Source organism: Trachurus trachurus (genome assembly GCF_905171665.1).
Source record: "Trachurus trachurus genome assembly, chromosome: 14".
Lineage (NCBI taxonomy): Eukaryota > Metazoa > Chordata > Actinopteri > Carangiformes > Carangidae > Trachurus > Trachurus trachurus.
The window spans coordinates 15,196,614-15,208,613 of NC_139903.1; the positions used below are offsets into that span (position 1 = coordinate 15,196,614).

A 12,000-nucleotide genomic window follows, 5' to 3' on the forward strand; every position below is an offset into this window, starting at 1 on the left:
CAAGAGGGACAAAAAAATAGTCCCCTAAAAAAAAGAAAAAGAAATGAAAATTAAACTTTGTTCCCCTTTTCACTGTAGATAGATAGATAGATAGATAGATAGATAGATAGATAGATAGATAGATAGATAGATAGATAGATAGATAGATAGATAGATAGATAGATAGATAGATAGATAGATAGATAGATAGATAGATAGATAGATAGATAGATAGATAGCACATTGTGGTTTCATTGTGTAATAACATTCCGGTACAGAAGGAGGCGACAAATGTTTTATTTGCACGTTTTCCCCACGCGAAGAGAAGCGTGGTCGTGGGCGCATGCGCAGTCGGTCCGGCTGCAGCCAACAACAACAACAGTCCGGACCGTCTGCCCTCTCACTTCCAAGATGGCGGACCTCCTGGGCTCGATCTTAAACTCGATGGAGAAGCCTCCGACTGTCGGAGACCAGGAGAGCCGACGAAAGGCTCGAGGTACATTCAGTTTAGCTGCTCTGATAAAACCTCATTGTGTGTTAGTTTGGAGCTGCGGATGTAGTGGCGGGGATATGAGACTGGGAAGTGTGTAAAAAATAAAACCGAAGAGACGGACAGGCGACGACGAGCGCTCCTCCGGTGCTGCTATTGGCTCGTTGAGCTTTCAAGTATAAACTCTGCTGCCGGTCGGTCAGTAGCGCTGCAGGATGAGAGGACAGAGTCTGGACTCTGGACCACAGGCAGCTGCTGTCGTTGTAACACAAACCTATCGCACCACTGTGTAAGCGGACAGTGCCGGTGTATGCGGTGCAGCCTCCTCCTCCTGGATGTGAGCTTGCAGGGGGAAGTTATTTCTGCGCACTCTCAGTGCTCTGCCCTTCAGATATCTGCCCTCATTATCCTCATGCTGCTTAGACTTAAACCATTTTACTCGCCATCAGCTCGGGGTATGGGGCCTAAAGAGAAATAGACTATTTGAGGTTAAATAAAAGTGAATCATGTACATAAATATGTGTACATGATGTCAAGCTTAATAGCCATCAATTCCACAGGCACATGGTCAACCCATAGCATCACATGCTACTGAAAGTTTCCACTAAACTCAATCAGCAGTAATGTAAACATTAACATTGGCTTAGTTTTTTTTTAAATATATATATAAATATAAAATGCAGCATCACAAAACATGTGAAACTGGGAATACTTAATAATTCATTCATGTCTGTTGATCTCAAACCTATAGCACTGTATCTAGGTGGAGTACAGTATTGTAACAAATAGCCTACAAAACATTATCCAAATTGCAGTCATTGTGAGCACATAGCTAAAACAAAGTGGTCAAATCAACTCTTACGTCATGGGTAGGCCCACCAATAAAACATCTGACGCCGTTTCCTCACAGTCACATGCAACAAATAATAAGCTCTGAGTCATTCTGAGCTCCAGCCCTGAACAATCTGGAAATGAGGCTCTGGGATTGCAGAAAGTTTGGCTTTAGAAATATAAGAAGGCTGGTTGAGTTAAGTCTGCATGATCTTATGTTGTTGACAATGGAAAGTTGAAACGCTATCAGACACAATACAAAATACAACAATACAAACAAATCCCCATGAAAACTTCCAACTTCTGTACTTTTAAGAGCAAGCAGCGAGACTCAAGAAGATGGAGGAGGATGAGAAAAGAAAGAAAGCACAGTTCAGGAAGAAGGTAAGACCCCCGAAATACCCACTGGATTTAGAAATGGCACAGAGCTTTTGTGACATGGACTATTCAAAATGACACAGACTTTGACTCCCTGCATCTTTTGTTTAGATGGAGAAAGAAGTGTCAGATTTCATCCAAGACAGTGCACAACAGAAACGAAAATACAACCCGATGGGGAAGATTGAGAGGAGTATATTGTAAGTATTCAGTATTTCACATAAGCAAAGTAAGAAACTGTTTTTTTTTGTCACATGTTCACAACTATGTGTCCTTTCTTTCTGTCTCGTAGACATGATGTTGCAGAAGTGGCTGGCCTGACTTCATTTTCTTTCGGAGAGGACGAAGAGAGTCGTTATGTTATGCTTTTCAAGAAGGTCTGAACTGAAAACTTTTTCATGTAGTCTTTCACATATTTAAAAAAAAAAAAACAACTTGCTAGGCACAGCCTGTGAGAAATGCAGTGAGGAGGAGTAATGTGGCTGTTTTCCACCTCATGCCGTGGCAGGAGTTTGCACCATCAGATGAGGAGCTGGAAGCCTATCGCAAAGGAGAGGAGTGGGACCCGAAACTGGCGGAGCAGCGGCGAAGACTAAAAGTAAGACTGGATGCTCTTTCTTTGCATTAGGCTAACTAAAGTTTTAGGTGGTGCATACCAGGGTTATTACAGTTGACTAAAACTAAAACTAGCAGTGAAACAATAATTTAGTAAACTGCAATAAAAATAACTAAATAAAAACTACAATGAACATTGCAAAACTAACTGAAAATAAACTGAATCAATATTGCAGATAATATTAGCTTAGTTTTCTTAGAGATGGCTAAAGTTGCAGGAAGAAAACGTTACAGCTCAATATGGGACGACTTTGAGTACGACCCACAGGTACATAATATAACTTGATGAGGACTGATGGGAACATTAATGGGATGCAACTAAAAGGGAAAAATCGCACAAATTTGGAAGTTCATCTTTCTCCTAATACCTAAAAAAAAACCTAAAACTGCTTAATCACTTGTGGAACTAACTAAAACTAAATAGAAATTTAAAACCATAATAACCTTGGTCCATACTACGTCTAGTGTTGTGTAACAATAAAATCAGCAACCTTTGGTTCCATGTTGTTGTTTGTCATCATGGCACATTTCTCTCATTCCTGTCAATTAGTAGCTGAATGTCAAACAAGCACCATGAAATAGTTGATCTCAGAATGAAAGTGAAAGCATTTCTCTGTAGAGCTGCCATCAAGAGTCAAACAGGTGAAAAATGTGACAAAGGAGACACCTGTTCCTTCAGTGGAGCATTAAGAAATACAATCAGATGACAAGCTGTGTGTTTCACAAACTGCTTTGACTTTTCAATGTCTGGGTTAGTAGTAGAGGTCACTTCTGTTTGTCTTTGATGTATTTTATATGCACATCACACAGTACCAGTGTAGCACAGTACAAGCCATGTTAATTAATTCACCTATTTGAAGCAGCTGCCTCTGAACATATGTTGTTGTTTTTTTCTTTAGTTTTTTTAAATATCATTGCCAGGTTAATCCCAAGAATATTTCTCCATGTATCTTAATATCTGACAGTGCAAAGACTTAGGGAGTGACGTCACCGTGCCTGACTTTGTGTCCCTACAGGAGCAGGCTGCACAGGAAATGTCCGAGTCCAGTCAGACAAAGAAGACAGAAGCTCCTAATTCAAACTACAGAGACAAGTACAGTCACCTGATTGGCACCTCAGCTGCTAAAGACGCAGCGCACACACTAGAGGCCAACAGTGCTTATGGCTGTGGTGAGTTAATGTTGCATATAGAAACACTGTTTTACTTTGGACCCCCACCCCCTCTGAACATGTGTGTTCACTGATGATGTTGTGAATGTTCATCCCCCCAGTGCCGGTGGCCAACAAGCGGGACACTCGCTCTATAGAGGAAGCCATGAATGAAATCAGAGCGAAGAAACGTCAGAAACGAGAGGACGACACAGGAGCTCACAGCAGCAGTTCTTGAGTCTCCAACTGTTTCTGCTCTATCTACTGTTGTGTGGGAATGTGCGTGTGTGTGTGTGTGTGTGTGTGTGTGTGTGTGTGTGTGTGTGTGTGTATATGTGTGCGGGCGTGTTAGTGTGTCTGTTTGAACACTCTTAATTCAATCTGTAATGCAATATCCTTTACTTCAATAACTTATATGACAGGCATTGAATCCTGTGTGTTTTCCTCTTCTTTGACCAAGTCTGTGCTGAAATCCTGTTCAGTGGAAGATGCTCAGGTGCGTCTGATCCAGGAGGTGGATTATTATACATGAATAACATTAGTCTGTGACCTTCTGTCAGTTATCAAGCTTCTCTCACACACGATTGGAAACTCAAGAGTATGAGAAACCTTTTTTTTATTGAAACAGGAAATGAGTGTCTCAGTGTTCAGCCACATAAAAACACCCGTTATCGTCATATATATAAATTTTTAAGGTTTTTTTTTTTGGCAGTGATTAATGTCTTTGATGCAGATATGGATTTATAGTCCTCAGTGACATTTTTATCATAATCAATATTTACAGTGTTCAGCTTCTGCCAGGCCGGATGATGATTTGAGAACAAGGTTTTTGGCGAAGCAAAGTCACAATGACAGCGTTCCAAGTATCCAGTGCAGTTTTTAAAAGGGAAACAGCGATGATGTCTCTCGACCAGCTTTTGGTTCGGTTTGGTGAATCCCCCCCCCCCCTCCCCCCTCCTAATGTCAACCTATATAAAAACTTTGTCAAGTTGGAAGCATGCCATTTCCTCCATCTTTAGAGGAACCCCGTTTTTTTAGTGTGTTTTAGACATTTGTGATTATGTCTACGTTTTTTTTTTGTTTCTATACATCTGCACTGACTGTGAATTAAACTGTTTTACTCATAGGTAAATGCTTTATTTTCAGGTCATGCAATGACTTTCAATAGGGATCATAGTAAGGAGCGGGAGGGCCAGTCTCCTCGTTGGGATATGGCTCATTAAGGTTTATTCTGTCTTTTTTCATGTCTTTAAGTAAAAGTTTCTTGACATCTTAATGTCTATTTTACCATGTTTGCACTGTTTTATCCTCCCCACCCTGTGTGTTAATAAATGGAGAACAGTATTAGACCTATGCCTGTATGTTGCCCTCATTTCTGCACAGACAATCTACTGTTGGCTGAATTAGAAACATAACAAGAACACTTAAGATTCAAGATTTAATGATTTTTACTGTCAATTCTCTGTATGACAAGACATACAGAAGAATTGAAAAGTTGCTTTTCTCTCACCAAAGATAAATATTCTAGATATAAATTAATGCTGTAGAAAATAATATATAAGATCACCTATGTAGTATAGGTGATCTTATATATTATATTATTAAGTAATGTTAAAGTCCAGGGGCAGGGGGCAGAGTTCAACCACCTCAAACATAATCATAGAGTTGACTTTGCAGTAGTATTATTCAGCTGAATCCCCACCAACACGTTATGTAATAGGAGACAGTGGCTCTAATGAAGTACACTGTACCTGTATAAAACAGTCTGACAGCCAGCAGACAAAAATGTTGTGTTGTGTGGGTTAATGTGGATTTGTGGGCTTTATTTGGCCACACTCTGTCTCATCTATTTTAAGGTCATGCGTTCACTCCGCCGTCATCCCTGCGGTTTATGAGGTTTCTGTCCTGAGGGAGGCGCCAGAGATTAACTAAGAAAATGTTGGATTTTTTTTCATCCCCGTTTCACACTGTCCTGTAGTTTCTGTCCTGCAGAAACATATTTATTGCGCGTTGAAGACTCAGTCACGCACATGTGAAAAAAATGAAGTCCATGCTTTTGCTCCTTTTCATCATTTGGTTTGCAGATGCAGAGCTAAAACCCCGGAAAGGTAAGACCAGACCCTGCTGATGCTTATTGTCCTAATCTGACGTGAAGGGGCTTAAAATAAGGAAAAGCGTGAAAATGTAACTCAAGTGAGGAAAACTTTGTCGGACTCAGCCAAAGCTGAACTCTTACTTTAATACCAACATCCTCTCTTGCTTTAAACACAACTTTGGTGTTTTGTGGTCTAAGTTATTCACCTCAGTCTGTCACAGAAGCCACAGAAAGTTCAATCTTCTTTTTGTCTGAATAGTTATGAGCTCAAGTGGGATCAGTGGCATCTGTAGTTTCCACTGTTTTCCTCTAGTGTGCATTACAGCTTGGAGCTGATTGTGGCTTTGACAAAGTGCCTTTGACTAATGTTTATTTTGGTTCACATGTTTGTTTTTTTCGTGCTAGTTTATCTGCGCCATATGAGTTTCTCAATGGATCATCTGTCTCATTTTTGACACCCAGGGTCCGGGGTGGTGTGTACTTTTAAAGACAAGACCTACAGCCCAGGAGACAGCTGGCATCCCTACCTGGAGCCCTTCGGCTTTATGTTCTGCATGCGATGTGTCTGCACAGAGGTAACCCACTGTTAATATCCTGCTAATCGTGTCACTCAAAAGGAATATTACACCAAAATTATCCAGCTGCCTCTACTCTGCTCTGACATGAGAGTGATGGGGATTTTGAAGGTGAGCTGTGCTTTTTAAACTTCCACTGCTTCTCTCTTTAGACGGGCCATGTGAAATGTAACACAATCAAGTGTCCGACTCTGCCATGTGAAAACCCTGTAGCTGAGCCTCAGCAGTGTTGTCCAAGATGCACAGGTAAGACCCTCTTGTCCCTAAACACCTCACCAGCTCTGAACCTTTTGACAGAATCCATTCTGGTTGTGACTTCAAAGCCCCCTGTCCTGTGTGATGTGCCCCCCCCCTCCCTCAGATGAGCCCAGGATCCCTGCAGGGCTGAGAGCCTCGGTGAAATCCTGCAGGTATAATGGAAGCATTTATCAGCCGGGGGAGACCTTCACTAAGCACGACCTCTTCCCATCCAAGCAAAGCAATCAGTGCGTTATGTGCACATGCTCTGTAAGTTACACATCATTTACTCCTTTTGTTTTCAGTCAGGGTGTGTTAGACTATCACATCCCAAATGCATTGAGAGTAAAAGGAATGTAAGATCTATAATTTTAGCCATACATGTGGTGAAAGTCACAAAAGGAAATTTATCATGTCCTTCAGAGCCAAGAAAATAAAATAGAAGGAAATGGAAAAGAATAACAGCAGAATTACATTTGAAAAACCTCAGTCTTTGCCAGAAGTAATGTTTTTAATTAGATGTTTTCCCACTTAATATTCATGAATTTCTCTCAGTACTCGTACTTTTGGGACAACTTATCCAAGCACAGTTTAAAGTGGGTGAATCAAAAGCTGCTTTTAATTACAAGGTGTGCATGAAATGAAAATCTTCAAACTACACAACACAGTTTCTTTTTGACAGCAAGGAAACTTGTGTTTATTCCCATCAGAGTCTTAAAATAGGCCTAATGAACGCTGCAGCTCTATCACCTGAATGCCACCTTTGCATTTAAAGAAATCTTCTTTGTTTTTTCTGCAATTCATTTTGTGTGTGTGTGTTTGTGTGTATTGGCATCGTTAATAATGTTACTGCATATGCATGAGGCGTATCTCTGCCCTCAAACTTCCCGCTGCTAATGATATGCAATCAAAGTGGAAATGCATCGTTGAATTTCATTTAATTCTAAATATGCTGGTGAAAGGATCTTGCTGCGGTTTGTGTGTTGGCTTAGCTTGTTTGTGATTGGCACAAGGGACTGGATGAAAGTTTTAATTTGGAAAACAAAAGGCAGATAATGGAGATGAAATGGGAAGTGAAGCCAACACTGAAATCACCCTGGCACTGTCATGATGTGAGAAATTCATTTTATGAGTTGTTAAGTGGAGTTCATTAACAGATGTTTTTAAGTCTCCAAGAACGCATAACAATAAACTCATAAAAATGATTCATGGTATACATTTTTGAACAGAACAAATTATGTTTATCTTAACACATTTCTTCATTTATCTCTTAGTCACTTGTAACTTGTTGCACTCACTGTTACAGCAGTTTCTGTTCAGGACCTGCTCACAGATTTGCTTTTTGCTGCGACACTGTTTAGCTTTCATTGTGAATTTTTCAAAATGCCCTGAGATGCAATGAGGCGGCTCTGGTAGTAGAGCTGGTTGTCCATTATTCATAGGGCTGCTGGTTCGAGTGTCCTTCAGCTCTTAATTGTTTCCATTAAGCAGGTCGACAGCACTGTAGCAGCTCTGCCAGTGCTGGTGCATGAGTGTGTCCATGTGTGGAGATGGAAAATGCAATTTACTCTGGACAAAAGCCAAATAAATGTTAGGTCTCATTGTGTTTTTGTGTTTATATTTCAAGAGGAGTAGCTCTCAAACAACATTATGATTATATTTTTGGACTTGTTCCAAGTCATATACTGTAAATGTGAGTCTATGTGAATGGTAAAGAGGTCCGACGAGGCCCACAGAAGCACCGGAGAACTTAAGGTCTCACTTTCTGGAGCACGTACTTGGAAATTAAAAAATAATAAGAAAGTTTTCCCTCCCTTTCTTTTCTCAGAATGGAAATATCTTCTGTGCTCTGAAAACATGCCAACCAATCATCTGTTCCTCACCACTTTCAGTTCCAGATACCTGCTGTTTGGTGTGTAAAGGTAGTCAAACTCCACACTCCAGAAACTGTCTTTGCTCTGTTTCTGACCTGGAATCTTTTTTTTTTTAGGAATTTAAATTGTAGATCAGGGCGGAGTGCACGGCTGATTATTAGGAATGTTTTTTTTTCTCTCTGACACAGATTTTACAATATGCAGATAGAAACAAATGAATACTTGATACTTAATGTAATGAATTTATTTTGTTTTAATATAATGCAATTAATTTGAGGTATTGGTTAAAAACAACACATTATCTGAATAAATGACTTGATTAAATGTGGAACAGTATTATTATCATATCCTTAGTTATAATACCAGGTCAGTATATTTTAGATTTGGCCCAGCAAAAATGTAAATGAACATAGAGTCCCAGTGTTCTGTGTTAATTACAATTACTTACTTACATACTTGGTCTTTGGATTTCTTTTCCTTAGATCATGGCACCAGCGGCTCCTCTTCAACTGAGGATGGAAACCAGCAGCTGAACAGAGGCGTTGTATGTCGTTTCTGATATATTGGGAAAATAACATATATTAGACATGGTTCTAACATGAAACGTGTCTGTGTTTTAAAACATACTTAAATGTAGTGAAATACAGCAAAGATAGCTGTAGTTGAGTATCTGCACTTTAATTAACCGGCCTGGATTCAAATCTCACAGGCAAGTGTCTGCTCGTATGAAGTGTCCTTGAACGTGACACACATTGTTGCAGCCTTCAGGGGAGCCGCTCCGTGGCTGAGCCCGACCATTGACCTCCCTCTGCAAGAGGACAAGCAAATCAATTATTTTCCCTTAAGGATCGCCAGGATAATTTGCTCAACTTGGCATCACATTATTCAGATTAGTACTGAAACATCCATCTTGCTATGATAATTGAAGACAAAGACTTTCCCTCTGGATTTATGGACCATTTGGCCTGACAATCAGACTGAGCTGCAATGTTGTTTTATTTAAATTACTGAAAAAATCAGAGTCGTGGGCAGTGACTCAGCGATCCGGAGCCAGACTGTGAACCTTTTTGATTTAGTACTACATATGATGCTGTTCAGCTATTACTGAGGGAAGATAGAAGCAAAGCCAAGAGCTGAGCTGATGAAAGATAACTGTGTTTTATTATATCTTTGTTTACAACAGAGGCATTCAGTCGACCAATGTCCTGGAGAGCCGAACAAGGCGCGGTCTGACCGTGCCACTCCACCCAAGGTCAGGACTTCTCCCAGAGGCCTGAGCCTGAGTAAACTTAACCTCAAAGGGGCTTCAGAGACCACTGTGAAGATTTTGTTGCAGAGGAAACACCAAAGAGGTGAGACTTTGACAAAACAGAAAGATCCTTTATAGGTGTTTGATTTTATGGACATCTTCCTCACAACTTTACGATCGTTTCCATATGTAGCACAAAGATCAGATGTTTTCCATTTTTCCCAGCCTGTTTATACAATGGCAAGACGTACTCTCATGGAGACATGTGGCACCCAGTTTTGGGGAAGGTCCTGGAATGCATCCTGTGCACTTGTACTGATGGTCTCCAGGACTGCAAACGCATCACGTGTCCCAGCCAGTATCCATGCCAGCATCCTATGAAATCAGCAGGAAAGTGCTGCAAGACTTGTCCAGGTATAGTCAACATTACTCATAACATAATGAAGCTTTTATTGTGATATGACATTAATGCTCTGTTTTTGTCTGTATAGAGAGTAAAGCTGAGAGTAACCAGACACAGTGTTATCTGGGATATAAAAATAGCCTCTTGGTGTATAAAGTGGAATCATCTTTGAGAGTTGACCCGCCCAACACAATGAGGATCATTGCTGTTGAAAGACAAAGCACTGCTGAGGTCGAAGTGCAAGTGTGGAAGACTGTAGAAGGTAACGCATCGACTGGTGGTGCCTGTATTAAAGGAATAGTGCAACATTTTAGAAATATCATTTTCTTGCACACAATAAGATGAGAAGATTGATGCATTTCTCTAAGCGAGCGAGAACAGTAGAAAGCAGCTAAATAACTAATTGTTTTTGTGAGCAAGTGGGCTGTTGCATGCTCATTATGGTGCTGATGTTTTCCTGTGTTTCTCGTCTTTATGCTAAGCTAAGCTAAGCTCCGGTATCCTGACCATAGTTATAGTGTGTATTTAGTGTGCAGACATCAGGGTGGTATCAATTTTCTAATTTAACCTATCAAGAAAGTAAATAAGAGTATTTTCAAAAAATATTTCCGAAATGTGTTTGATTGTCATTTGGGTTTTTCTTTATACAGGTGTTTTACAATTAATGGAAATTGGTGACGTTCAAAGAAAAGATATTATGGATCATCCAGAAAATTACACAATGCTTACAACACTTGATGAAGGTTTGTTTAAAATGATCTCATGATGAATGTATTTGTTATGTTTTACTTTATCTTATTTAATTGAGTATGTCGTGTGTATGAATTCATTTCTTTCAGAGACATGGAGGAAGTTTAAAGAGGAGGGAGACAATCTGAGTAAAGCTCCTCAGACCACAATTTGTGAAGACGGCATTCGGGAGGTGGTGACTTTCCTAAACCCCACGCAGATTGAAGGCCTGTGTTCACCCTAATAGTTTCTCTTTATATCGATACTCCCCCCAAACGTACATGGTTGACACACATACTTCAGTCACGCATGTTGCACTTGGGTGTCCTGCATCATTCCTGTCATAATTGTGGAATTTCTTGCTTGTTGTTGCTTATCAGTTAATTCATACCTCATCGTCCATCACCTTTTAATCATCACATCTTTTTATTTGTTCATTTTTGGGTTTAACAACACGGGCTATTAGCAGTGTGGTTGGCAACTGTCTCAAACTTGGACGATAGTTCTGCTGATTCAAACATGAGTAGGTGGATTTAGATTGAAGCTATATACAGAATTCAACAACGGTAATGTGGATGGGCATCATAGGTCTGGAGACAGTCTCAGTATCCAGCTCTGAGTCTGTGGGTCCAGACTTTGTAGACTCAGCTTCATTTGGGGACATTTTTGGATCAGTATCTCTAAAGCAAACCCTTTGCTTGAGTGTATGGATGCAGTGTGTATTGTTGAATATACTGGGCGACGGGCCATGCTCTTACTAGAATGTCAAGGGATTTTTTTAAGGGTGTTATATGATCAACATATTTATTGTAAATACAAATGGAGGTTTTGTCACCTTATTTAAAGTGTATTGGTTCTTGTTTGATTTGTGTATATACATTTGACTGTTTGAATGTTGTTGTTTTTGAATGACGTAGCAAAAGGCATTGAGTTAAATGCACAGCTTTTGTCAAAACTGTGTGTTTGTAAGTGAGAAAATAGCCTTTAAGATTTTTTCTTTCTGAATATAGACCTACTGTAGCTATTTTTATACAGCCGCAGGATTTGGTTTGTTATTATAGCCTAATGACATTTTACAACTCTACATACCAGAAATATTTGTATTTTAAAGTGGTCATTGTTGTGTAATGTAGCTTAATGCACTCTGTACCTCTTGCTCACGATTTTAACCCATAAAGTTTTCTCAGTGTTTTACACCAGCCAGAATCTTTTTGTCTGATTTGCTTCTAGATGCAGCTTTCATGCTTTAACGCTGTACGGCCTCACGGGTGTTGGAATAATTTGCATCAAGTCATTCGTAGTAAGACAGTGGGAATATGCGCTGGAGACGGACTTAGCATGGGAATCTGAGCTCATGGTTGTTTTTGAAGGCGTTGCTTGAAAACGTTTTTTGTTG

The 12,000-nt window shown here is 40.0% G+C and overlaps 2 protein-coding genes across 2 annotated transcripts; both read left to right on the forward strand.

The window, feature by feature from the left end:
• Nucleotides 1-342: 342 nt before the first annotated feature.
• Nucleotides 343-4,786, forward strand: spag7 (sperm associated antigen 7). Its single transcript, XM_083986373.1, has 7 exons — nucleotides 343-475; nucleotides 1,617-1,684; nucleotides 1,790-1,878; nucleotides 1,971-2,055; nucleotides 2,187-2,276; nucleotides 3,310-3,463; nucleotides 3,565-4,786. The coding sequence occupies exons 1-7, from the start codon at nucleotides 391-393 to the stop codon at nucleotides 3,678-3,680; spliced, it is 687 nt and encodes a 228-aa protein (XP_083842499.1). The 5' UTR covers nucleotides 343-390; the 3' UTR covers nucleotides 3,681-4,786.
• A 645-nt stretch (nucleotides 4,787-5,431) lies between these two features.
• Nucleotides 5,432-11,781, forward strand: chrdl2 (chordin-like 2). The gene is made up of 11 exons (XM_083986321.1): nucleotides 5,432-5,550; nucleotides 6,000-6,112; nucleotides 6,265-6,358; nucleotides 6,474-6,619; nucleotides 8,178-8,271; nucleotides 8,706-8,767; nucleotides 9,407-9,575; nucleotides 9,698-9,886; nucleotides 9,964-10,137; nucleotides 10,526-10,618; nucleotides 10,715-11,781. Exons 1-11 carry the CDS (start codon nucleotides 5,484-5,486, stop codon nucleotides 10,846-10,848), a joined length of 1,335 nt encoding a protein of 444 aa, XP_083842447.1. The 5' UTR covers nucleotides 5,432-5,483; the 3' UTR covers nucleotides 10,849-11,781.
• Nucleotides 11,782-12,000: the final 219 nt, after the last annotated feature.

Excerpts from the sequence above, each read along its gene's own strand:
- chrdl2 (XM_083986321.1), top strand. The coding sequence starts at position 5,484 with ATGAAGTCCATGCTTTTGCTCCTTTTCATCATTTGGTTTGCAGATGCA. Across the intron at positions 6,113-6,264 it reads TGCGATGTGTCTGCACAGAG|ACGGGCCATGTGAAATGTAA; the intron begins GTAACCCACTGT and ends TTCTCTCTTTAG. Across the intron at positions 6,620-8,177 it reads GCGTTATGTGCACATGCTCT|AATGGAAATATCTTCTGTGC; the intron begins GTAAGTTACACA and ends TTCTTTTCTCAG.
- spag7 (XM_083986373.1), top strand. The coding sequence starts at position 391 with ATGGCGGACCTCCTGGGCTCGATCTTAAACTCGATGGAGAAGCCTCCG. Across the intron at positions 1,879-1,970 it reads AAGATTGAGAGGAGTATATT|ACATGATGTTGCAGAAGTGG; the intron begins GTAAGTATTCAG and ends TCTGTCTCGTAG. Across the intron at positions 2,056-2,186 it reads ATGTTATGCTTTTCAAGAAG|GAGTTTGCACCATCAGATGA; the intron begins GTCTGAACTGAA and ends ATGCCGTGGCAG.